General features: G+C 37.9%; 1 protein-coding gene across 1 annotated transcript; it reads left to right on the top strand.

Annotated features, from left to right (window-relative positions):
- The first annotated feature begins 2,582 nt into the window (after window positions 1-2,582).
- Window positions 2,583-23,840, top strand: CASP1 (caspase 1). The gene is made up of 10 exons (XM_068988805.1): window positions 2,583-2,589; window positions 3,178-3,444; window positions 5,798-5,857; window positions 16,837-16,952; window positions 17,591-17,764; window positions 18,204-18,438; window positions 18,863-19,006; window positions 22,621-22,730; window positions 23,188-23,287; window positions 23,713-23,840. The coding sequence occupies exons 1-9, from the start codon at window positions 2,583-2,585 to the stop codon at window positions 23,284-23,286; spliced, it is 1,212 nt and encodes a 403-aa protein (XP_068844906.1). The 3' UTR covers window position 23,287; window positions 23,713-23,840.
- Window positions 23,841-24,615: the final 775 nt, after the last annotated feature.

Below are 24,615 nucleotides of genomic sequence, written 5' to 3' on the forward strand. Positions count from 1 at the left end.
CTCATCCCCTGTCATCCCCTTCTCCTCCTTCCCCCAATCCCTCCCAGCATCAGAGTCTTTCCAATGAGTCAACACTTCGCATGAGGTGGCCAAAGTACTGGAGTTTCAGATTTTGCATCAGTCCTTCCAAAGAACATCCAGGACTGATCTCCTTTAGAATGGACTGGATGGATCTCCTCGCAATCCAAGTGACTCTCAAGAGTCTTCTCCAACACCACAGTTCTTCTGCACTCAGCTTTCTTCACAGTCCAACTCTCACATCCATACATGACCACTGGAAAAACCATAGCCTTGACTAGACAGACCTTTGTTGGCAAAGTAATGTCTCTGCTTTTGAATATGCTATCTAGGTTGGTCATAACTTTCCTTCCAAGGAGTAAGTGTCTTAATTTCATGGCTGCAATAACCATCTGCAGTGATTTTGGAGCCCCTCAAAACAAAGTCTGACACTGTTTCCCCATCTATTTCCCATGAAGTGATGGGACCAGATGCCACGATCTTAGTTTTCTGAATGTTGAGCTTTAAGCCAACTTTATTCATCCTTTTTTTTTTTTTTTTTAGGTTGTTTACATATCTTAGCTATTGTGAATAGCACTGCAATGAACACTGGAGTGCATGTAACTTTTTAAATTATGGTTTTCTCTGGATATATGCCCAGGACTGTATGCCAAATCATATGGTAGTTCTAGTTTAAGTTTTATAAAGAATCCCCATACTGTTCTCCATAGTGGTTCTACCGATTTATATTCCCTGAAAGTATTTTCAGTAAGTAAAGTGATAAGCATGAAGGCCTAATATCTGCGCATTGTTACTAGCCCTTTTTTCATCAAATATATGTAAAATAAATTGGCCACATTGAGTTTATTTCTGGGATAATTATTTGTACATGTGTTTACAAAAGCAATGACTTCTTCTGCCTTTCCAGACTCCCCTGTTTTCAGTATTAATGAGTTTTCCAAAATTCATTACCTAGTTCCCTAAGTAATTTATCCTCTTTAGTACTTACTGCATTTAACATTCTGAACATCCTAGTTACCCATGTTGAGTTTCATGTTTGTCTTTTCCTATTCAATGTGAGGACACAGGGGCAAGAGACCATTGTCTGTTTTGTCTCAACTCTAGCAGCTAGAACAGTTATGATATGAAGGTCATCCATATATATTTTCTAAATGAATGAATAAGTGAGATGTACAAAAGACAAAATTAAAAGGAAAACTTGCAGATAATTAAGCTTGGCTGTTTTTCTAGTGTGAAATACTTACATTAAAAAGAATAACACCACTTATTGTCTGCTTATCATGTGTCAGGAAATGTCCTATGAAGTTTCCACACTTTAATTCAGTTAATGCTCAAATCCGTGTAGGCATTCACTATTAATTAAAGTATTTTACAAATAAAGGAAATAAGGCATGAAAAAGTTCAATACCTTGGCCAAGAACAGAGAGTTAAAATGCTAAGTCTCAGATTCTGGGTGCAGAGCTTGTGCTTTTATCTCTACAGTGTTCCTCATGACAGAGGCTCTTAAAAAGGAAGAGTGTTACATTTGATTCCAGTGAAAAATATTTCCTTCCTAAAAGCAGAACATGTAGGAAATTCTTTCATTAAAATGTTTAGGAAGCTTCCTTCCTAAAAGCTTCCAGGGACACATAGCTCCCAATCCAGAGCCATGGAGTGGGGGGAATGGGTCATAGTAGTTCAACATAGTAGTTCAACTTCTGCAAAGACTATATAACGAATGTGCAAAATTCCCATATTCAAAACCTAATGCCCAAGCTGATGGCTTTAGGAGGCGGGACCTTTAGATGCTGAATTGATCATAAGGGCAGAACCTTCATGGAAAGACCAGTGCCCTCATGTCAGAGATCAGAGAGAGACACTTGTCCTTTCTGCCATGTGAGGACATGGTGAGACGTTGGCAGTCTGCAACCCAAATAAGGATCTTCACCGTAATCCAACCATGCTGGCACCCTGATCTTTTACTTCTAGCCTTTGGAAGTGGGAGAAATACATTTCTCTTGTTTATATGATATCCAGTCTGTGACTTTTTGTTACAGCAGCCTGAATGAATGACGATACCAAAGGATGAGTTAGCTTTGCAGATTACACTTAATTATTCTGTGAGTTTAATTGTATATATACTTCTTCATTATATTCTTATTCTGTAAGCCTCAATTCCTGCCTGCTGCTGCTAAGTTGCTTCAGTCGTGCCCGACTCTGTGCGACCCCATGGACGGCAGCCCACCAGGCTCCGCCGTCTCTGGGATTCTCCATGCAAGAACACTGGAGTGGGTTGCCATTTCCTTCTCCAGTGCATGAAAGTGCAAAGTGAAAGTGAAGTCGCTCAGTAGCGTCCTGCCTACCCTGACCTAATTCAAATTGTGGTGAAGGAAATTTCCCAGGGATACAATCCCTGTTGTGATCTAAGTTGGAGTTATCTGATAATCTCTTTAGAATAAAAATAAATTCATATATGTATATACATGCGCCATGGATATTTCACAATATGTACACACCCTGTTGAAAAGGAAGGTGGAACAAGCTTTCAGTTTCATAACACACACCAAGGCTAAGAAGGGGAAGTCATGGCCGGTGAGTTTTTTTTTTGTTTTTTACTGAAAATAGTTTCTTGAAAGAATAATTTTGGAAGGGGCTGGCTTTTACAGAAGCCATAATTAAGTTCTGTGAATGTGCAAAGAGGGATTGTTTGTGCAGAGAGGGACGGGTAGGGGCAAAGAGAAGGAAAGAGGTGTGGAACAATAAGAGACAGAAAGGAACCAAACTTCACTGGCTGCGCTCTGGCTGTCATTTTGCAATCTTAACTGAATTCTGACAGAGGGTGCAGAATTAGTACAGAATGGATTCCAGCAGCTCTCCCCAAAGGAAATGGAAAATCACTGTTTCATTATTTTATTATGCACATTTGAATCAACATGAAGCATGTTAACATAGGGTTTTCAGGTACTATCTTGAGGGTAGTAAATCTCAGTCTTTGGGCCACTCTGTCAGCACATGGATGATACTGAGGGAAGAATGAGGTGTGACTGTCCTCAGGATTGCCACACTGTGTGGGAAGGCGCATTTTATTGATTAAATCTGAAAAAGGCTATTCTGAGTTGCCGAAATGAAAGGAAAGTGAGGTTGTTTTTATGACTTCAGGCATTCTTTTGTTTCCAACAGACAAGGTTCTGAAAGAGAAGAGGAAGCTGTTTGTTCATTCAGTGAGCAAGGATACAATAAATGGCTTGCTGGATGAGCTATTACAAAAAAGAGTCCTGAACCAGGGAGAGATGGAAAAAATAAGAGATGAAAATATTACAACTATGGATAAAGCCCGAGTTTTGATAGACATTGTTATTTGTAAAGGACCTCGGGCATGCCAAATCTGCATCAGCCATATTTGTGAAGAAGACTCCCACCTGGCAGGAATACTGGGGCTCACTTCAGGTAAGGGTCTGTGACTCAGACTGAAGTTCATGTAAGCCCTGTGTCGTTAGGCATAATATCTGACTTCTTCATTGGTCATATTAGCTTGCAGACCACTTCTTATCTCTGACTTCAGGTATTTCAGTGATCATATTGCATGCCCCTTGTCTCTTTTCTTCTTTGGTCCTGTTTTTTGGCCTTAGTGTCTCTCTTTTGATTAAAGCTCATTTCCTATCCTGAGTATGTTGTAGCTCATTTGTTGAAGTTCATGATAACAATCTTGGAAAGTTTCATACTGTATTCTTCAATCATCCTTGCAAGGTACTTTCTTGATTTATCTAGTAAGTTAGTTATAGTCTAAAGGTCCCTAGAAACCTATGCATTTTCATTTGACAGTTTTAAACTCTGTAACCAAATGCTTTGCATAATGTCTCTCCAAAATTTTGCTCTCCAGGAGAAATAAAATATATTTCAGGGAGAATGGAACACTCAGAGAATAAATTAATTGCTTACAGAAAAGTAGATATTTTAAGTGGATTCTTGCTTTCCATTGACCCCTTGCATTTTCTTTCGAGTAGAATTGTGCACTCTACTGTGTACCATTCTGGGAGGCCCATCACTTCTCTTTCTGTCTCCTGAAGACTCAGTGCAGGCTCAGCCATCTGAGCTTCCCCTTCTATGGTTCCCTAGCTTCTCCACACAAAAAAGACTGTAGCTCTGATGGGCTTCTAGTTACTGGCTTCTTTTGTGCTCCTCAGAGTCCCTGGAGAAGGGAAAACCTACCCATGATATATAGTCCATGGTGTTGCAAGGAGTTGGACATGACTGAGCAACTTTCACTTTTGTAGTTCTAAAATCATTCAAGGAAAGTAGATATTATTTGAAAACAAGACATTATTTGTCCCTCAGGAACTGAGAGGAGTCCTGTGCACCTCTCAGTGACAGCAAATGATTTGTTGTTGTTGTTGAATTTTTTGATAAATTTTTTTAGATTAACTCCCACTTCCAAGAATTAAAGACAAGCAATAAAAATAAGGGTTTAGAATATCTATATAATAGTCAAAACTTCTTCTTCCTTATCATATTTCTTTTAACTCACAATCCTTGAACCCTAGAAGCACTTGTGCAACTCATTGTGATAACGCTAATTCCTGGAATCTGTTTCTCCAAATGTTGGATGATACCTGCTCAGTCAAGGTTGCAATGGCTTTGCTTCCTCCTCATCTATTTGCCAGTTGCTTCAGGACCCAAGTGTATGATAATTGGATATAATATTTAAATTTGCTCTAAGAGGACATACCTAAAAACATTTCTTGACATATAAAATACTCCAATAACAAGCCTTCATCCAGAAAATGTTCTTGAATTTATCGATGGTTAATTTAGTCTAGCAGTCTAAATGGGAAGGATGGGACAAATTGTAGCCTATGTCTTGGACTTGAAGCATTGTGGGATGTCCCAAGGCTCTCCTCCATTCACAGCAGAAATATTGCACATAATTTGTCTATGGAAATCTTTTCTTTAGTAGGTACTATGACTTGGAGTAGTATTGGTTCATGCTGATACTTAAGTTTCTAGAATGTTTCTCAGGTGGGTTGTGCTACATTGAGATATTTATAAAACCATAAATAAAGTTAATTTAAATTCTTGTGCTTGAAATTGACAATCAGAATGTCTAGCAACCTCAGAGAACATATTAATAGATTTGATTGTGTAAGACAAGTGCAGATTACAGGTTGTGGTCAGAGCTCCGGTCATTTGCATAATTGTATAAAACCCTTTGTGGGCTAGAGAGTAGCTTAGTGGTTAAGAGGCCAGTATTGGTAATCAAGACATTTTTGTATTCAAATCCTGGCTCTACCATTTTCTTGTTATATGACTTAGGAAATTCACTTAACACTGATTGGGTATAGGCCTCAATTTCATTCTCATTTTGTTGTGATAAATCTTGGCATGACTAAATATCCAAACACAGATGCCTTTTAGCATTAGTATTCTCCAAAGTCCAGGTCAACTCTGAATTAGACAACTTCACTTTGAACACACATTTGTTAGGCAGTACTGATTACCTCAGGAGCCACCTTAAGATATATGTGATTCTATAGCTGATGCTGTTTTAATTTTATTTTCATCATAGAAAGTATAATCAAAGAAGTCACTTCCAGACACTTTTATTCTACCACTACTTGTTAATAAGTCCAGTCATTCATGTGTAGAAGTTTTTGTTTCCCAGTGATGAGTATGGCTCCAGGTGAGTCGCATCTTGCACAGGATTCAAACCTGTGGAAGGTATCTTTAGCAATGAGTGTCCAATACACTGGGGTAAGAATCTTTAGAGATTGTAACTATTTTAATGTCCTTTGTCTTTCCTCAGGCTCACAGTCTGAAAATTATCTTAGACAAGAATCCCAAGCAGTGGTCCGTCCTTTTCCAGGTAATGGTATTCTCAAGGCAATAGCATTCTTTGAATGCCACCTTCCTTGACATTAACTACAGATTAATGGGATGAATCAGGGTGAGAGGACCATGGGTTTATTTGCAGATTTATTCTATACATGTTTATCTTCTTAATCTATTCTGCTTTAGCTGGAGCTGTTTCTACAGCTTCACTATCATGTTAACAGTTCCGAATCTGTATCTCAAATCCTGAGTAACCACTTGAGTGCCACATTTTGCTATTCAAGCATCCACTGAACACGTGCATTCATCTCCTGCAGACAGTTTCAATCATGTGAACTGAGATAGCTTGCCATGCCTCCCCGACCTTGGCTCTCCTCCACTTTCCTCTGTCTTGATTAATGGTACCACTGCTGCTAAGTCACTTCAGTCGTGTCCGACTCTGTGTGACCCCATAGACGGCAGCCCACCAGGCTCCCCCATCCCTGGGATTCTCCAGGCAAGAACACTGGAGTGGGTTGCCATTTCCTTCTCCAATGCATGAAAGTGAAAAGTGAAAGTGAAGCCGCTCAGTCGTATCCAACTCTTAGCGACCCCATGGACTGCAGCCTACAGGGCTCCTCCATCAATAGGATTTTCCACTAGCACCCAGTTATTCAAACCAGAAACCTGAAATTATCTTAGACCATTTCTTCTCCCTGACTTCCAACATTTAAGTGGCACCCAGATTTATTTTCCTCTCACAAATTCTGATTGGTTTCTGCATTTTTACTTCTACTATTAGACTTCAGAGCCCCTATTCCAAGAGTGTTCCATAATTCTCCAGTCATAAATTTACTATATTTTTCTTGTAATTTTAAAAATGAATGCATTCTTTTCCCTCATAGCACTTTAAGCTTTATGAGGAAATTGAACATACATGTTTGCTTATGCTGCTGCTGCTAAGTTGCTTCAGTCGTGTCCGACTCTGTCCGACCCCATAGACAGCAGCCCACCAGGCTCCCCTGTCCCTGGGATTCTCCAGACAAGAACACTGGAGTGGGTTGCCATTTCCTTCTCCAATGCATGAAAGTGAAAAGTGAAAGGGAAGTCGCTCAGTCGTGCCTGACTTTTCGCGACCCCATGGACTGGAGCCCACCAGGCTCCTCCGTCCATGGGACTCTCCAGGCAAGAGTACTGGAGTGGGCTGCCACTGCCTTCTCCGATGTTTGCTAATAGATCACCTCTAGTAGAATTTCACCTGTAAACCTGTAATATATATGCAACTAATATTTGTTAAGACTATTTCACTGAATAATTTGGGCAGAATCACTACTATTTACTATGTCATTAGAAAGTATTTGCATGTGCTAATCGTGCTACAGACCCTGTTTTATGGACTATTTAGAAAGTAATGAATAAAACAAGCAAGATTTCTTCTTTTCTTAAAACTACTTGAATATATGAAGAGTGAGTGGATAGGCATTTAAGAAACTCCACCATCAAAATAAAGCCAGCCAAAAATTTGGGGATGGAAATGACACTACACATATCTCTGTCAGTTGACATGATATAGAATATTAGAGATAAATATTTATAATAGCTAGATATGATAGAAACTTTTATTCTAATTCAAGGAATTTCTAAAATGGGCATTTTTTCTTCAGATTCAGCTTTCCTTCAGGTGGTAACTGAAATATCTAGGTCTCTTTCATGCTATGGCTCTGATATCTGCAGCATACAATGCCAAAATGATTGTGGTAATAACAATCAAATTAATGGAATTGGAAGGAATATGTAGGATCATTTGTAAGAGATTTTGTTAGGCTTGGCCTGGATGAAAAACACAGTATATCTATCAGCTTTCATCCTATTATCTAGAACTTAGTTGTATGGCCATACCTAATCATTTGGACTTGTTAGCTATATAGATTAGCTGTGTTTTCAGAAAAAAGAATGAATTGTTTTATTGAAGATTTAGCCAGTCCCAGCCACAAAATTTAAACACAAAACTTTTCATTCAACATAGCACTGAAGGTAGCACAAGGAATACCTTGGTTCCAGAACAAGAACTTCTTGTCATCTGGGACACTCATTATATAAACAAATGCTATAAGAAAAATTAGCTTTAATATAGTCCAAATATTTATCTATTTTTTCTATTGTTCTTCAGAATCCTTTTTTAAGAAATGCAATAGTTTTTCCACATGATAATGATTTCCATAGTTTTTTCCCAACTATATCCATTCTAATTACCTCTTACTTTCTCCAGAGTCAACACACTTCATGCTACACTGGTTTACCTAACTGAATATACTACAGTTTCTATAAGTTCTTTGTCAAAATTGAATATAATTTTCTTGTTTGAACAGTTTAGATTCTAAAATATCCCCCCAACATCAATAATTTTTTTTTTATTTTTAATTTATTTTTTTAATTAAATTTTAAAATCTTTAATTCTTACATGTGTTCCCAAACATGAAACCCCCTCCCACCTCCCTCCCTATAACATCTCTGTGGGTGATCCCCATGCACCAGCCCTAAGCATGCTGTATCCTGCGTCAGACATAGAGTGGCGATTCAATTCTTACATGATAGTATACATTATAGAATGCCATTCTCCCAAATCATCCCGCCCTCTCCCTCTCTCTCTGAGTCCAAAAGTCCGTTATACACAGCTGTGTCTTTTTTCCTGTCTTGCATACAGGGTCGTCATTGCCATCTTTCTAAATTCCATATATATGTGTTAGTATACTGTATTGGTGTTTTTCTTTCTGGCTTACTTCACTCTGTATAATCGGCTCCAGTTTCATCCATCTCATCAGAACTGATTCAAATGAATTCTTTTTAACGGCTGAGTAATACTCCATTGTGTACATGTACCAAAGCTTTCTTATCCATTCATCTGCTGATGGACATCTAGGTTGTTTCCATGTCCTGGCTATTATAAACAGTGCTGCGATGAACATTGGGGTACATGTGTCTCTTTCAATTCTGGTTTCCTCGGTGTGTATACCCAGCAGTGGGATTGCTGGGTCATAAGGTAGTTCTATTTGCAATTTTTTAAGGAATCTCCACACTGTTCTCCATAGTGGCTGTACTAGTTTGCATTCCCACCAACAGTGTAGGAGGGTTCCCTTTTCTCCACACCCTCTCCAGCATTTATTGCTTGCAGATTTTTGGATCGCAGCCATTCTGACTGGTGTGAAGTGGTACCTCATTGTGGTTTTGATTTGCATTTCTCTGATAATGAGTGATGTTGAGCATCTTTTCATGTGTTTGTTAGCCATCCGTATGTCTTCTTTGGAGAAATGTCTATTTAGTTCTTTGGCCCATTTTTTGATTGGGTTGTTTATTTTTCTGGAATTGAGCTGCATAAGTTGCTTGTATATTTTTGAGATTAGTTGTTTGTCAGTTGCTTCATTTGCTATTATTTTCTCCCATTCAGAAGGCTGTCTTTTCACCTTGCATATATTTTCCTTTGTTGTGCAGAAGCTTTTAATTTTAATTAGATCCCATTTGTTTATTTTTGCTTTTATTTCCAGAATTCTGGGAGGTGGATCATAGAGGATCCTGCTGTGATTTATGTCTGAGAGTGTTTTGCCTATATTCTCCTCTAGGAGTTTTATAGTTTCTGGTCTTACATTTAGATCTTTAATCCATTTTGAGTTTATTTTTGTGTGCGGTGTTAGAAAGTGATCTAGTTTCATTCTTTTACAAGTGGTTGACCAGTTTTCCCAGCACCACTTGTTAAAGAGATTGTCTTTACTCCATTGTATATTCTTGCCTCCTTTGTCAAAGATAAGGTGTCCATATGTGTGTGGATTTATCTCTGGGCTTTCTATTTTGTTCCATTGATCTATATGTCTGTCTTTGTGCCAGTACCATACTGTTTTGATGACTGTGGCTTTGTAGTAGAGCCTGAAGTCAGGCAAGTTGATTCCTCCAGTTCCATTCTTCTTTCTCAAGATTGCTTTGGCTATTCGAGGTTTTTTGTATTTCCATACAAATCTTGAAATTATTTGCTCTAGTTCTGTGAAAAATATGGCTGGTAGCTTGATAGGGATTGCGTTGAATTTGTAAATTGCTTTGGGTAGTATACTCATTTTCACTATATTGATTCTTCCAACCCATGAACATGGTATATTTCTCCATCTATTAGTGTCCTCTTTGATTTCTTTCATCAGTGTTTTATAGTTTTCTATATATAGGTCTTTAGTTTCTTTGGGTAGATATATTCCTAAGTATTTTATTCTTTTTGTTGCAATGGTGAATGGAATTGTTTCCTTAATTTCTTTTTCTACTTTCTCATTATTAGTGTATAGGAATGCAAGGGATTTCTGTGTGTTGATTTTATATCCTGCAACTTTACTATATTCATTGATGAGCTCTAGTAATTTTCTGGTGGAGTCTTTAGGGTTTTCCATGTAGAGGATCATGTCGTCTGCAAACAGTGAGAGTTTTACTTCTTCTTTTCCAATTTGGATTCCTTTTATTTCTTTTTCTGCTCTGATTGCTGTGGCCAAAACTTCCAGAACTATGTTGAATAGTAGCGGTGAAAGTGGACACCCTTGTCTTGTTCCTGACTTTAGGGGAAATGCTTTCAATTTTTCACCATTAAGGATAATGTTTGCTGTGGGTTTGTCATATATAGCTTTTATTATGTTGAGGTATGTTCCTTCTATTCCTGCTTTCTGGAGAGTTTTTATCATAAATGGATGTTGAATTTTGTCAAAGGCCTTCTCTGCATCTATTGAGATAATCATATGGTTTTTATTTTTCAATTTGTTAATGCGGTGAATTACATTGATTGATTTGCGGATATTGAAGAATCCTTGCATCCCTGGGATAAAGCCCACTTGGTCATGGTGTATGATCTTTTTAATATGTTGTTGGATTCTGATTGCTAGAATTTTGTTGAGGATTTTTGCATCTATGTTCATCAGTGATATTGGCCTGTAGTTTTCTTTTTTTGTGACATCTTTGTCAGGTTTTGGTATTAGGGTGATGGTGGCCTCATAGAATGAGTTTGGAAGTTTACCTTCCTCTGCAATTTTCTGGAAGAGTTTGAGTAGGATAGGTGTTAGCTCTTCTAGAAATTTTTGGTAGAATTCAGCTGTGAAGCCATCTGGACCTGGGCTTTTGTTTGCTGGAAGATTTCTGATTACAGTTTCAATTTCCGTGCTGGTGATGGGTCTGTTAAGATTTTCTATTTCTTCCTGGTTCAGTTTTGGAAAATTGTACTTTTCTAAGAATTTGTCCATTTCTTCCACATTGTCCATTTTATTGGCATACAACTGCTGATAGTAGTCTCTTATGATCTTTTGTATTTCTGTGTTGTCTGTTGTGATCTCTCCATTTTCATTTCTAATTTTATTGATTTGATTTTTCTCTCTTTGCTTCTTGATGAGTCTGGCTAGTGGTTTGTCAATTTTATTTATCCTTTCAAAGAACCAGCTTTTGGCCTTGTTGATTTTTGCTATGGTCTCTTTTGTTTCTTTAGCATTTATTTCTGCCCTAATTTTTAAGATTTCTTTCCTTCTACTAACTCTGGGGTTCTCCAATTCTTCCTTTTCTAGTTGCTTTAGTTGTAGAGTTAGGTTATTTATTTGACTTTTTTCTTGTTTCTTGAGGTATGCCTGTATTGCTATGAACTTTCCTCTTAGCACTGCTTTTATAGTGTCCCACAGGTTTTGGGTTGTTGTGTTTTCATTTTCATTAGTTTCTATGCATATTTTGATTTCTTTTTTGATTTCTTCTGTGATTTGTTGGTTATTCAGAAGTGTGTTGTTCAACCTCCATATGTTGGAATTTTTAGTAGTTTTTCTCCTGTAATTGAGATCTAATCTTAGTGCATTATGGTCAGAAAAGATGCTTGGAATGATTTCGATTTTTTTGAATTTATCAAGTTTAGATTTATGGCCCAGGATGTGATCTATCCTGGAGAAGGTTCCATGAGCACTTGAAAAAAAGGTGAAATTCATTGTTTTGGGGTGAAATGTCCTATAGATATCAATTAGGTCTAATTGATCTAATGTTTCATTTAAAGTTTGCGTTTCTTTGTTAATTTTCTGTTTAGTTGATCTGTCCATAGGTGTGAGTGGGGTATTAAAGTCTCCCACTATTATTGTGTTATTGTTGATTTCCCCTTTCATACTTGTTAGCGTTTGTCTTACATATTGCGGTGCTCCTATATTGGGTGCATATATATTTATAATTGTTATATCTTCTTCTTGGATTGATCCTTTGATCATTATGTAGTGGCCTTCTTTGTCTCTTTTCACAGCCTTTGTTTTAAAGTCTATTTTATCAGATATGAGTATTGCGACTCCTGCTTTCTTTTGGTCTCTATTTGCGTGGTATATCTTATTCCAGCCCTTCACTTTCAGTCTATATGTGTCCCTTGTTTTGAGGTGGGTCTCTTGTAAGCAGCATATAGAGGGGTCTTGTTTTTGTATCCATTCGGCCAGTCTTTGCCTTTTGGTAGGGGCGTTCAACCCATTTACGTTTAAGGTAATTATTGATAAGTATGATCCTGTTACCATTTACTTTATTGTTTTGGGTTCGGGTTTATACACCCTTTTCGGTTTCCTGTCTAGAGAATATCCTTTAGAATTTGTTGGAGAGCTGGTTTGGTGGTGCTGAATTCTCTCAGCTTTTGCTTGTCTGTAAAGCTTTTGATTTCTCCTTCGTATTTGAATGAGATCCTTGCTGGGTACAGTAATCTAGGCTGTAGGTTATTGTCTTTCATCACTTTAAGTATGTCTTGCCATTCCCTCCTGGCCTGAAGAGTTTCTATTGAAAGATCAGCTGTTATCCTTATGGGAATCCCCTTGTGTGTTATTTGTTGTTTTTCCCTTGCTGCTTTTAATATTTGTTCTTTGTGTTTGACCTTTGTTAATTTAATTAATATGTGTCTTGGGGTGTTTCGCCTTGGGTTTATCCTATTTGGAACTCTCTGTGTTTCTTGGACTTGGGTGATTATTTCCTTCCCCATTTTAGGGAAGTTTTCAACTATTATCTCCTCAAGGATTTTCTCATGATCTTTCTTTCTGTCTTCTTCTTCTGGGACTCCTATAATTCGAATGTTGGAGCGTTTCATATTGTCCTGGAGGTCTCTGAGATTGTCCTCGTTTCTTTTAATTCGTATTTCTTGTTTCCTCTCTGATTCATTTATTTCTACCATTCTATCTTCTATTTCACTAATCCTATCTTCTGCCTCCGTTATTCTACTATTTGTTGCCTCCAGAGTGTTTCTGATCTCATTTATTGCATTATTCATTATATTTTGACTCTTTTTTATTTCTTCTAGGTCCTTGTTAAACCTTTCTTGCATCTTCTCAATCCTTGTCTCTAGGCTATTTATCTGTGATTCCATTTTGATTTCAAGATTTTGGATCATTTTCACTATCAATATTCGGAATTCCTTCTCAGGTAGATTCCCTACTTCTTCCTCTTTTGTTTGGTTTGGTGGGCAACTCTCCTGTTCCTTTACCTGCTGAGTATTCCTCTGTCTCTTCATCTTGGTTATATTGCTGCGTTTGGGGTGGTCTTTTTATATTCTGGTGATTTGTGGAGTTCTCTTTATTATGGAGCTTCCTCACTGTGGGTGGGGTTCTATCAGTGGCTTGTCAAGGTTTCCTGGTTAGGGAGGCTTGTGTTGGAGTTCTGGTGGGTGGAGCTGGGTTTCTTCTCTCTGGAGTGCAGTGGAGTGACCAGTGATGGGTTATGAGACATCAAAGGTTTTGGAATAATTTTGAGCTGCCTGTATATTCAAGCTCAGGGGAGTGTTCCTGTGTTGCTGGAGAATTTGAGTGATATGTCTTGTTTTGGAACTTGTTGGCCCTTGGGTGGAGCTTGGTTTCAGTGTAAGTATGAAGGCATTTGATGAGCTCCTATTGCTTAATGTTCCCTGAATTCAAGAGTTCTCTAATGTTTTCAGGCTTTGTATTTAAGCCTCCTGCTTCTGGTCTTCAGTTTTTACAGTAGCCTCTAGACTTCTCCATCTATACAGCACCGATGATAAAACATCTAGGTTAAAGATGAAAAGTTTCTCCACATTGAGGGACACTCAGAGAGGTTCACTGAGTTACAAGGAGAAGAGAAGATGGAGGGGGTAGTTAGAGGTAACTGGAATGAGATGCGGTGAGATCAAAAGAGGAGAGAGCAAGCTAGGCAGTAGTCACTTCCTTATGTGCGCTCTATAGTCTGGCCCGCTCAGGTATTTATGGAGTTATACAGGGAAGAGGAGAGGGAGGAAGTAGACAGAGGTGACCAGGAGGATAAGAGAGAGGAATGAGAAGGAGAGAGACAAATCCTGCCAGTAACCAGTTCCTTAGGTGTTCTCCACTGTCTGGAACACACAGAGATTCACAGAGTTGGATAGAGAAGAGATGGGGGAGAAAAGAGACAGAGGCCACCTGGTGGAGAAAAAGGAGAGTCCATAGGAGAAGAGAGTGGTCAAGCCAGTAATCCCGCTCTCAGGTAAACTTGGGTAGTGAAGTTTGGGTTTTTAAATGAACATAATTGACAACAAAAACCTAAGAGCAAAGGTTAAAAATCTAGAGTAGAGGTTGGATTTTCAAAAATACAATATTAAAGAAAAGAAGCAGAAGGAAAAAGCAGGAAAGAAAGAAAGAAAAAAAAACCAAGAATTATTAAAAAAAAACAAGCAAACAAAAAAAACAAAACAAACAAACAAAAAAAACCCCACCAACAACCATCCAAAGGCTATATATGGTGTTTGCCTTAAAAAAAAAAAAAAAAAAAGTCTTTTTTTTTTTAAAAATAGTAATAATAGGTTATAGTAATGAAAATTAGAGGAGAAATAGAAGACTTAACAATTAAAAAAAAAAGGTTAGAAAAAAAAAAAGAAAAAAAAAAAAGGAATGATTTTTAAAATAGTAAAAATATATCTGGCTCTTCTCTGATGTTTTGGGCCGTGTGGGATCACTTCCAAGGTGGTTCCCTCTGTTTAACTTCTTCCGTTTGCTGGTTTTTCAGGCTCACTAGTTTAGTCGCGCTGTGGGGAGGGGGGATGCCGCAAACAAATAGCGCTGTCGTGTGCTCTCAGTGTCACAGCCCTGCTTGACCTGTCCCTTCTCGCGGCACACAAACCGCTCCGGCTCTACGATGCACAGCCGGGAACCGTCTGGGGCCGGCCCTAGGCTGCGTGCACTTCCCGGTCCAAGCCGCTCATGTTTGGCGCTCAGGCAGCCCTCAGAGGCACAGATTCGGCTGGGACTGCGCTTTGTGCCCTTCCCGGGACCGAGTAGCTCAGGAGTCTGGCGAGCGTGATCGCCGCGGCTCGTCACCTTTTCTGCCGCTGCTGCTCAACTTTCTGGGTGGACCGCTGGCGTCCCCCGTGAGGCAGATTGTGACTGTCCAGCACCCCCAGAAGTCTTAGCAAAGAAGCCTGCTTGCAGTTAGTTAGGTAAAGTCTCTCCGGGTCTGCAATTGCCCCTTTCCAGTCCTTACGGCTCTGGCTGCCTGTCCCCGGCGGGGAATGGTCTGCAGCCGGCTTTTTCCGTTCCGTCCTTTGTTCTGTGCTCGGTCCTGGTGGTGTCTTATGTCCGAGCTTTTCGTGCTGTAGCTATCACACAGTCTGGTTTGCTAGCGCAAGTTAGATCGTTCTGGTTGCGCGTGGGGCGTTCCTGCCCGATTCTTACAAAGCACTGCAGCCCGCGCCTCCCGCGCGTCCCTGCCCTGCCCCCGCTTCCCAATGGCGGATGCAGGCGTCTGTGCTGCTTTTCCGCTGGGGGAGTTACTGTTGGGCTTGTAATCTCTTGGTTTTAATTATTTCTTTATTTTTCCTTCCTGTTATGTTGCCCTCTGGGTTTCCAAGACTCGCCACAGACTCGGCAGGGAGAATGTTTCCTGGTGTTTGGAAACCTCTCTTCTTAAAATTCCCTTCCCGGGGCGGGCTTCCCTTCCCGGGACGGAGTTCCCTCCCCACCTCCTTTGTCTCCTTTTTCATCGTTTATATTTTTTCCTACCTGTTTTTGAAGACAATGGTCTGCTTTTCTGGTTGCCTGCTGTCCTCTGCCAGCCTACAGAGGTTGTTTTGTGGAGTTTGCTCAGCGTTGAAATGTTCTTTTGAGGAATTTGTGAGGGAGAAAGTGGTCTTCCCGTCCTATTCCTCCGCCATCTTTTCGACTATATCCATCAATAAAAATTGATCAAAAAATTGATCAATAAATTGATCAATCAAAAAATTGATCAATAAAAATTCATTTTCATTTAAAAATAAAATTATTTCTATTTTGAAGCAAAGATTACATCAATTATTTAGAAAATGTGTAACATTATTGGATGATGTTGAATTGGTGATCAAATAAACTCCTAAGTTTTTTTCTCACATAAGCCACTGTGAAAACTCTTCCTCATATATTTGTACAATCAATATTTAATGCTATGGATTCCTCTAGGTGTACACCTTGATTTATTACTCTATTTTATATTCATTTTGTCCATGTATTCAATATATTCTTTTTCTCCCTATATGCACACACAGTAAAGAGATCCTAAAAATAGGACAAAGGCTTTTCCTTCCTACCTTCCTTCCTTCCTTGCAGTCTCTAATGCCTACTCTCTCAACTGTTAAGCAAATAAATAGATACATAAACATGAATTTTCAAATCACTGAAATATATTCATTAAGGCCAACTTCAATTATCTAAGATTTCAATTATTTGAAATATATTTATAGCTTAATTCTTTTATCTAACACACTGTTTTCTGGGAGTTTTATAATACATGACCTTGAAAAACTCCCTTTTGCTTTTTAATTAAAAGCATTTGTAAAATGCTAATTCTAAGTGATGAAGGGATGTGATGCCTGTATCACACCATGGAAATCTTCGACTTGGAATACATTCCTGTAGCAGAGTTGCTTTCAATGGTGTAAGGAGTAACCCAGGATATCTTCTTAAAGATTAATTATTTCCTCCATGGCTTCATGCACAGGTAATTCTGGGAGGTGCACCAAATGGGATACTCAGGAATGCCATTATTCATAATGTTTCTTGTCTCTTGCAGCTCCTCAGGCAATGCAGGATAACCCAGTTAAGCTTGCATCTTCAGGACCAGGATGGAACCTCAAGCTTTGTCCCCCAGAAACAGCCCAAAGAATATGGAAAGAAAAATCAGGAGAGGTGCTATGCTTAGAACATGAGGATCTGGGTGAAAGACACACTGGAGAAAATTCTAAACTGCAGTGGTTCTTTCTTAGAGCTAATTTCTTTGAGAGGTTCTTGAAAACCATCCTGCTTCTTCCCTTACATAAAGAATTCCTATTTCCCCAGTTTATTTAGAGATTTTCAAGTTTAATCTGATCCCCTGAGAAAATAGTTGTAATAGTAAAATCAAAACAGCTACTTAATATGAGACCTGGACTGTTCTGAGGATATTGCGTATAATAACACCTTGAACCCTCAAAATAGCCCATTTTAAAGATCATAACATTGAGGCAATAGTTGTGAAACAATGTGTCTTAAGCAGTAAGTCAAGGAATCAGTTTTAAAATTGAGTCATTATAGCTCTAATTCTGCTCATTGCCCTCAGTCCTACCTCTCAAAAGTAATTAAAATCAAGTGCTTAGCTGCCATCTGGGCATTTGCAAATTTCATTCTACTCCTATGGTAGGACTCATTCTCCTCTCTTTATTTTTACCTATAGTTCAAGAGATTGGGTTTCTGTAGAGAACTAAGGGAAGAGAAGCTGTCTTACATCCTCAAAATGAATATTTAATTAGAGAGAACAAGGCTATTTGTTCAACCTGTGCTTTTTACAGATTTACCCAATAATGGAAAGGTCGAACCGCACACGTCTTGCCCTTATTATCTGCAACATAGAGTTTGAAAATCTTCCCAGAAGAGATGGAGCTGATGTTGATACCAGAAATATGAAGGTGCTACTAGAAGGTCTGGGATATAAGGTGGATGTGAAAGAAAATCTCACTGCTTCGGTAAATTTTGTTATAATGTAGAAACAATGGTCATGGCCTTTACTCCTAAAGAATGTTAGAAAGTTTGGTTGTAGCACCAGAAGCTTAATCTCTTCATAGTCTAAAAGCCAAAATTTTTCCTGTAGGGTATTTCATGCTTCTATCCTAGAATCTTTTAGCAAGAGTCTGGTGAAACCTTTACTTGGAAAATGTTCCATTAATTCAATTATATGTCTGTGGCCACAAAAATAAATAAGTGATGTCTCTTACTCTGCACTAGAAATCCCTTAATTACACCCCATAAGTCTTTTTTCACCTTTCCATGAATTGAAAATTAAATGTTCCTTTTGTATTCCATCGATTTTCATATCATTCAGGAGTGTCTCTTTATTGGATTCCAAGCTGCCACAATAACCAATCACATAGTTCAACAGCAGTAGTATTAATATGTCTCTTCCAGGAAATGATTTTAGAACTGAAAGCATTTGCTGCTCGCTCGGAGCACCGGACCTCTGATAGTACTTTCCTGGTACTCATGTCTCATGGAATTCGGGCTGGCATTTGTGGGAAGAAGTACTCTGAAGAAGTCCAAGACATATTAAAAGTTGATGACATCTTTCAAATTTTGAACACCTTGAACTGCCCAGCTTTAGGGAATAAACCCAAGGTGATCATTATCCAGGCCTGCCGTGGTGGTGAGTGCTGATGTCTGTCAGAACACAGGGCCCTGAATTATTGATCTCATTATCTGTGTGTGTCCAGTATTTTTCCATTCCTTTGAGTCTACTCTTCAGTGTCAAAGAAAAGCTACAATCCTGTTTGGTGAAAGTAGATATTCTTTAACATTACAAAAGCTTCTGTGAATTATATGACTGGTTGGTAGATTTTTGTTCATTTTTCAACTGAAATATCACTTTTAATCTTAAGACTTTGATGTTGCTAAAATTAATTTGAGGGTTAGGAGAGACAAGAGTTGTTGAGATAGTTTTTGAGATATATAAGTGCATCTGTATTTGAATTAAAGTTATTGACAAATTAGTAAATGATTGAACAGATGTTTAGTGGAGAAAGTTTTCTTGGCTATTGGCAGTAACAAGAAACCAAATCTTGTCTTTTCAGAGAAGCAAGGGGTGGTATGGGTAAACGATTCAGTAGCAGCTTCTGGAAACTGTTCCTTAGTGGTCCCAGAAGATTTTGACTCTGATGCCATTAAGAAAGCCCACATAGAGAAGGATTTTATTGCTTTCTGCTCTTCGACACCAGGTAATGAGTATCTGTGTAAGACACCTCTATGAGCATTACCAATGCAGAAACTCACACCAATACATTAGGGAATGGATGTCTGTGTTAAAATTTTCATGAGACTTTTGAAGACTAATTCAAATCTTCCTATCAGTTACACCTTCAATTCTCCTTATCCATGGAGACTAAATAAATATACATTTATTTTAGGAAACTACCATGGTGCAAAATGATTTTTGTACTGTGAGGAATAAATAGATATGTCCACATGTTGACATCACTTAACATTTCAATTTGCCTACACATGTATTTATAGAAGAATATTTATAAAAGGGAAGAGGCAGAAAAGCAAACAAAGTATACTGAGTCCCTATGGTAAAGGTATTTTAACCAGAAGTGTGGAGTTTATGAAACAGAAAAAAAAAACTGAATGATTCTAAACTTAGATTTTGGATTATCAGTTCAGTTCAGTTCAGTCACTCAGTCGTGTCCAACTCTCTGCAACCCCATGAATCACAGCACACCAGGCCTCCCTGTCCATCAACAACTCCTGGAGTTCACTCAAACTCACGTCCATCAAGTCATTGATGCCATCCAGCCATCTCATCCTCTGTCATCCCCTTCTCCTCCTGCCCTCAATCCCTCCCAGCATCACTGAGTCATGAGGTGGCCAAAGTATTGGAGTTTCAGCTTTAGCATCATTCCTTGCGATGAACACCCAAGATTGATTTCCTTTAGAATGGGCTGGTTGGATCTCCTTGCAGTCCAAGGGACTCTCAAGAGTCTTCTCCAACACCACAGTTCAAAAGCATCAGTTCTTCAGTGCTCAGCTTTCTTCACAGTCCAACTCTCATATCCATACATGACTACTGGAAAAACCATAGCCTTGACAAGATGGACCTTAGTCGGCAAAGTAATGTCTCTGCTTTTCAATATGCTATCCAGGTTGGTCATAACTTTCCTTCCAAGGAGTAAGCATCTTTTAATTTCATGGCTGCAATCAGCATCTCCAGTGATTTTGGAGCCTCCCAAAACAAAATCTGACACTGTTTCCACTGTTTCCCCATCTATTTCCCATGAAGTGATGGGACCAGATATCATGATCTTCGTTTTCTGAATGTTGAGCTTTAAGCCAACATTTTCGCTCTCCTCTTTCACTTTCATCAGGAGGCTTTTTAGTTCCTCTTCACTTTCTGCCATAAGGGTGGTGTCATCTGCATATCTGAGGTTATTGATATTTCTCCCACAATCTTGATTCCAGCTTGGGCTTCTTCCAGTCCAGTGTTTCTCATGATGTACTCTGCATAGAAGTTAAATCACCAGGGTGACAATATACAGCCTTGACGTACTTCTTTTCCTATATGGAACCAGTCTGTTGTTCCATGTCCAGTTCTAACTGTTGCTTCCTGACCTGCATACAGGTGTTTCAAGAGGCAGGTTAGGTGGTCTGGTATGCCCATCTATTTCAAAATTTTCCACAGTTTATTGTGATCCACACAGTCAAAGGCTTTGGCATAGTCAATAAAGCAAAAATAGATATTTTTCTGAAACTCTCTTGCTTTTTCCATGATCCAGCGGATGTTGACAATTTGATCTCTGGTTCCTCTGCCTTTTCTAAAACCAGCTTGAACATCTGGAAGTTCACAGTTCACATATTGCTGAAGCCTGGCTTTGAGACGTTTTTGGATTATGAGTACTGCCAATTATATTCTGACTGTCACTTAGTACTTTGTAAATTAGTTCCAGTTATTTAGCTTATCTGGACTTTCTTTGAATTCCTCACTAATATATGTGAATGCAAATATCATTGTCATAAATCTGAAAACATTTTAGTAATACATATGGGATGTTAAGTAAGCATGACATAGAGTAAAGCACACTTTAAATTATTGCCATTATTAATGATGTTTTATGTTGTAGCTTAAATTAAAGCTTTTACCTTGAGTTACTTTCCATATCCAGGTTTAAATAAAAGTCATCCACTATCGTTTGGAATTTCTTGGGCATTAACATTCTCTGATTACTTCCAGCCTAAAGATTTGCTCTTGATCAGAGGGATGGTATGGGAGTGAGGAGGGAGGGGGGTTCAGGATGGGAAATATGTGTGTACCTGTGGTAGATTCATGTTGATGTATGGCAAAACCAATACAGTATTGTAAAGTAATTAACCTCAATTAAAATAAATAAATTTTAAAAAAGAAAATTTAAAAAACAAATAGTTTAACTTACAGATTTTTTCTTATAATGAGGTACCATCTCTCAGGAGACAGCATGCTTTTGCATTGTGTTGACCATATTTTGATATAGAAATCAATTTTTTTCAAAAATGAAAACAATGACACTAGGGGAAGCCTCCATACATTTATGATTTGAGTGTATTTAACAGACTTTAATACTAGATGCAGCTAGTAAAAAAAAAAAAAAAAAAGATCCCAGTCTTCCACAGAGATTTACCTCTACGTGTTATAACCTTTATGGGCCCCCTGGTTTCTTGATATCTATCTTGTTGATTTTTGTCTCGTTTCTTTCAGTTTCCTCACGCTCTTTTCCAGATGATTTGTGGAAACTCCAGTTCAGTTTCCTTGAGTTTCTATGAGTAAATCTAGCTTTATAGCCTCTGGTATTATTTTCAATTACATTGTAGTACTCTTATAAAGAAAAGTGACCATTCTCTAACTAATTTCACTAAGAACTTGAAGAGATATTGGCCTGCAATTCTCTCCCACCTAATTCCTTTAATTGAAACCATCTTCATTAAGACTGCTGTAGTTTTAGATAGGATTTTAATCTATTGCTCTTATGCATTTTATTACCATTTCTATTGGCTAAAATGTTTTGATAATTTTCCTATATGTTCCTTTGCATAATTTAAAAGTGGCTTTATAACTTATAAGTCCTACTATTTTGTATAACTATTCTTTTTTAATATACCTTTTCTATGAGAGTGTTTTGTCTTATGATTTTTCCCACTTAAATCTTTTTTAGGCATGGACTTCTTTTCTGTTGGTATCATTTTCATATTTAATTAGTAATTTATTTGTCTAAATGCTTTATCACCAATATTATTTGATTTTAATTAAATCACAAGGTAGATAAATTTAAAGAAATTTTATTAATATGAATTCCTTGTATAAACTGGGTACTACATTTGTATACTCTTCCAGATCCTTGTAATGCATATTACATCTAATATGCAAATGTATGTTGGGGGCAGAAATTATTACCCTACTTATTGCAGTCAAGGCCTGTGTTTCAGAGTGTATAATTAACTTAAATCAAGTCTGTCAGTGGCACTCTTGGGATCCACACTCTGGTATTTGTTCCTCAAGGCCCAGTCACTCCCTTCCATTCTATCCTGCCTTTCTCTCTTTCTCTACTATATTTGTGGTTCAAAGATTGTGCTGCATAACATCTGTACCATATACAGAATTCTTCATATGGCTTTAAAAACTGTCAAGTATCAGTGAAAATATACACAGTGAATGTTGAATGGAGTCACTTAAAGATGGCATACAGTCTGTAAGAAATAGCATAAACTCAACAGTCTGCTTTAGCTGGAACAGAAATCCTAGGATTCCATTTCAGTAGCCAAGTGAGAGAGCTTGCACAAAGTTTGAAATGTGTTTTCTTCGTAGATAATGTTTCCTGGAGACATCCCATATTGGGCTCTCTTTTTATTATTAAACTCATCAAAAATTTTCAAGAATATGCCTGGTCTTGTGACCTGGAGGAAATTTTCCGAAAGGTAGGTGCTAGATACTTCTGAAATGCTACCTCCCTATCTATTCTAACTGGCAACCTCTAAGAAGCAGCTCTGGATATGTTTTCTTGTAAAAATGTCCTTCTTTTCAAGTGAGTTTTGAGGTTTTCTTTGGTGAGTCAGCCAACCTGGAAGCCAGTTTCAAGCTATTATGATCTAGAAAACAACCCCTAGAAAAATAATCACTTATTTTAACATCCCTCTTTCCTGAATAGACAAATGAGTGGACTCTAATTTACTTGTGTCCAAAACTATTAGATTCAGTAGATTTTAAAAGCATGGTCAGTCCATCCTTTGACATGCATATTGCTGATTTGAATAGAGGCAAATTTTTTTGTTTTAATCATTTATTTTGCTACTATTTTTCCAATATAAGTGAAAATCCTTCCACTCGGGGCGGGGGATGGTGGTGGGAAATCTATAGAACTTATTTTCCTTTTAGGTTCGATTTTCATTTGAGCTGCCAGATGGTAAGGTACAGATGCCCACCGCTGAAAGAGTGACTTTGACAAGATGTTTCTACCTCTTTCCAGGATATTAAGGTAAGTAAGTTGAAAGGACAGATGTATGTGTGTTAGGGGTGGGGCAAAATTGGGGGACGAGTGCTGAACTACCCTCCTAGTGAAGATCTCAAGGTCTAGTATAATAAACAGGGGATAATGGAAGGATAACAAAAGCCTTTCTGCTGGTTAGTACAGGGCACACTGCACTTCCCTCAAGGTTCTGCAGAGGTAGATGGCCATTTTAATGGCTAGTTTATATAGATTGAGATTTGGCCAGAAGATGATGAAAGCTCAGTTTTAGACATTCCTCCCCTTTGCCTCAGCAGGGCAATATTGAGACATAACATGGGCTCTTCATTCTTAGGAGTGTGTGTAACCACTTGATGGAGTCATTTTATTATTTGTATTTATTTTAGCAGAATTCTTTTCTAACACTTGTTTTATTTTCTCTTCCTTTTCCATAGGAAGCCAGGAGTTGTGTCATTCTCTAACTGTTTTAGAATCCTGTTGGCAGAAAACAGACATTTCTTTAAACATTTCAATAAATTTGAAATAGAAATGAAAGGTCATCAGTTTCCTTTTTACCACTCTGAGAAGATAGGGAGGTGGAATTTGAAGAAAGTAATGGATTTGAAGTCTTCAGATTTCATAAGAATTGAACTTGCTACTCACACCATTCTTTCTAGAAAACATTTGCTAGATTTTCTGCTTTAGGGATACAGATATAAATTACAGTAGGTACCTGATCTCAACGAGTTTTGAGCTCAACAAGAGATAAACAGAGAAGGTAATGTGATAAGTAACTTATCCAAAATCTCAGAGTTTATCACTGACAAAGTCATGACTACTGTTTACACAATTCTAGCCCTTCCTTAAGGCATTTCATAACACAAAATAATTGTGTATCTAGGTACCTAGTAGTTTACAGTCTCATTGAGAAGACAAGACAGTCAATAAACATGAAACAAGATAGTGCATGACACCTTGAGATGTATGCAAAAGTATTCCTATGATTTTGGTGTAAGATTTTCAGTTAGCAAGGTTATACCCAGAAATGACTGGAAAAACTACTCTTTCACTTGCAAATATGAGCCTTTTCTAATCCTAACCCATTAAAAGTGAAGATGAATTTCTGACCATTTGTTGTTTTATTTGGACTTGTCAAATATATACTTACTGGGATTTTTTTTCTAATGTTTTATTAGTATATATTATATATATATATATATATATATATACATATATATATATATATATATATATATATATATATATATATATATATATATACACACACACACACATACATACATACACACACATATATATAAAGTATAGTTGACTTACAATGTCCTGTCAGTTTCAGG

This window comes from Capricornis sumatraensis, chromosome 16, assembly GCF_032405125.1.
Source record: "Capricornis sumatraensis isolate serow.1 chromosome 16, serow.2, whole genome shotgun sequence".
NCBI lineage: Eukaryota > Metazoa > Chordata > Mammalia > Artiodactyla > Bovidae > Capricornis > Capricornis sumatraensis.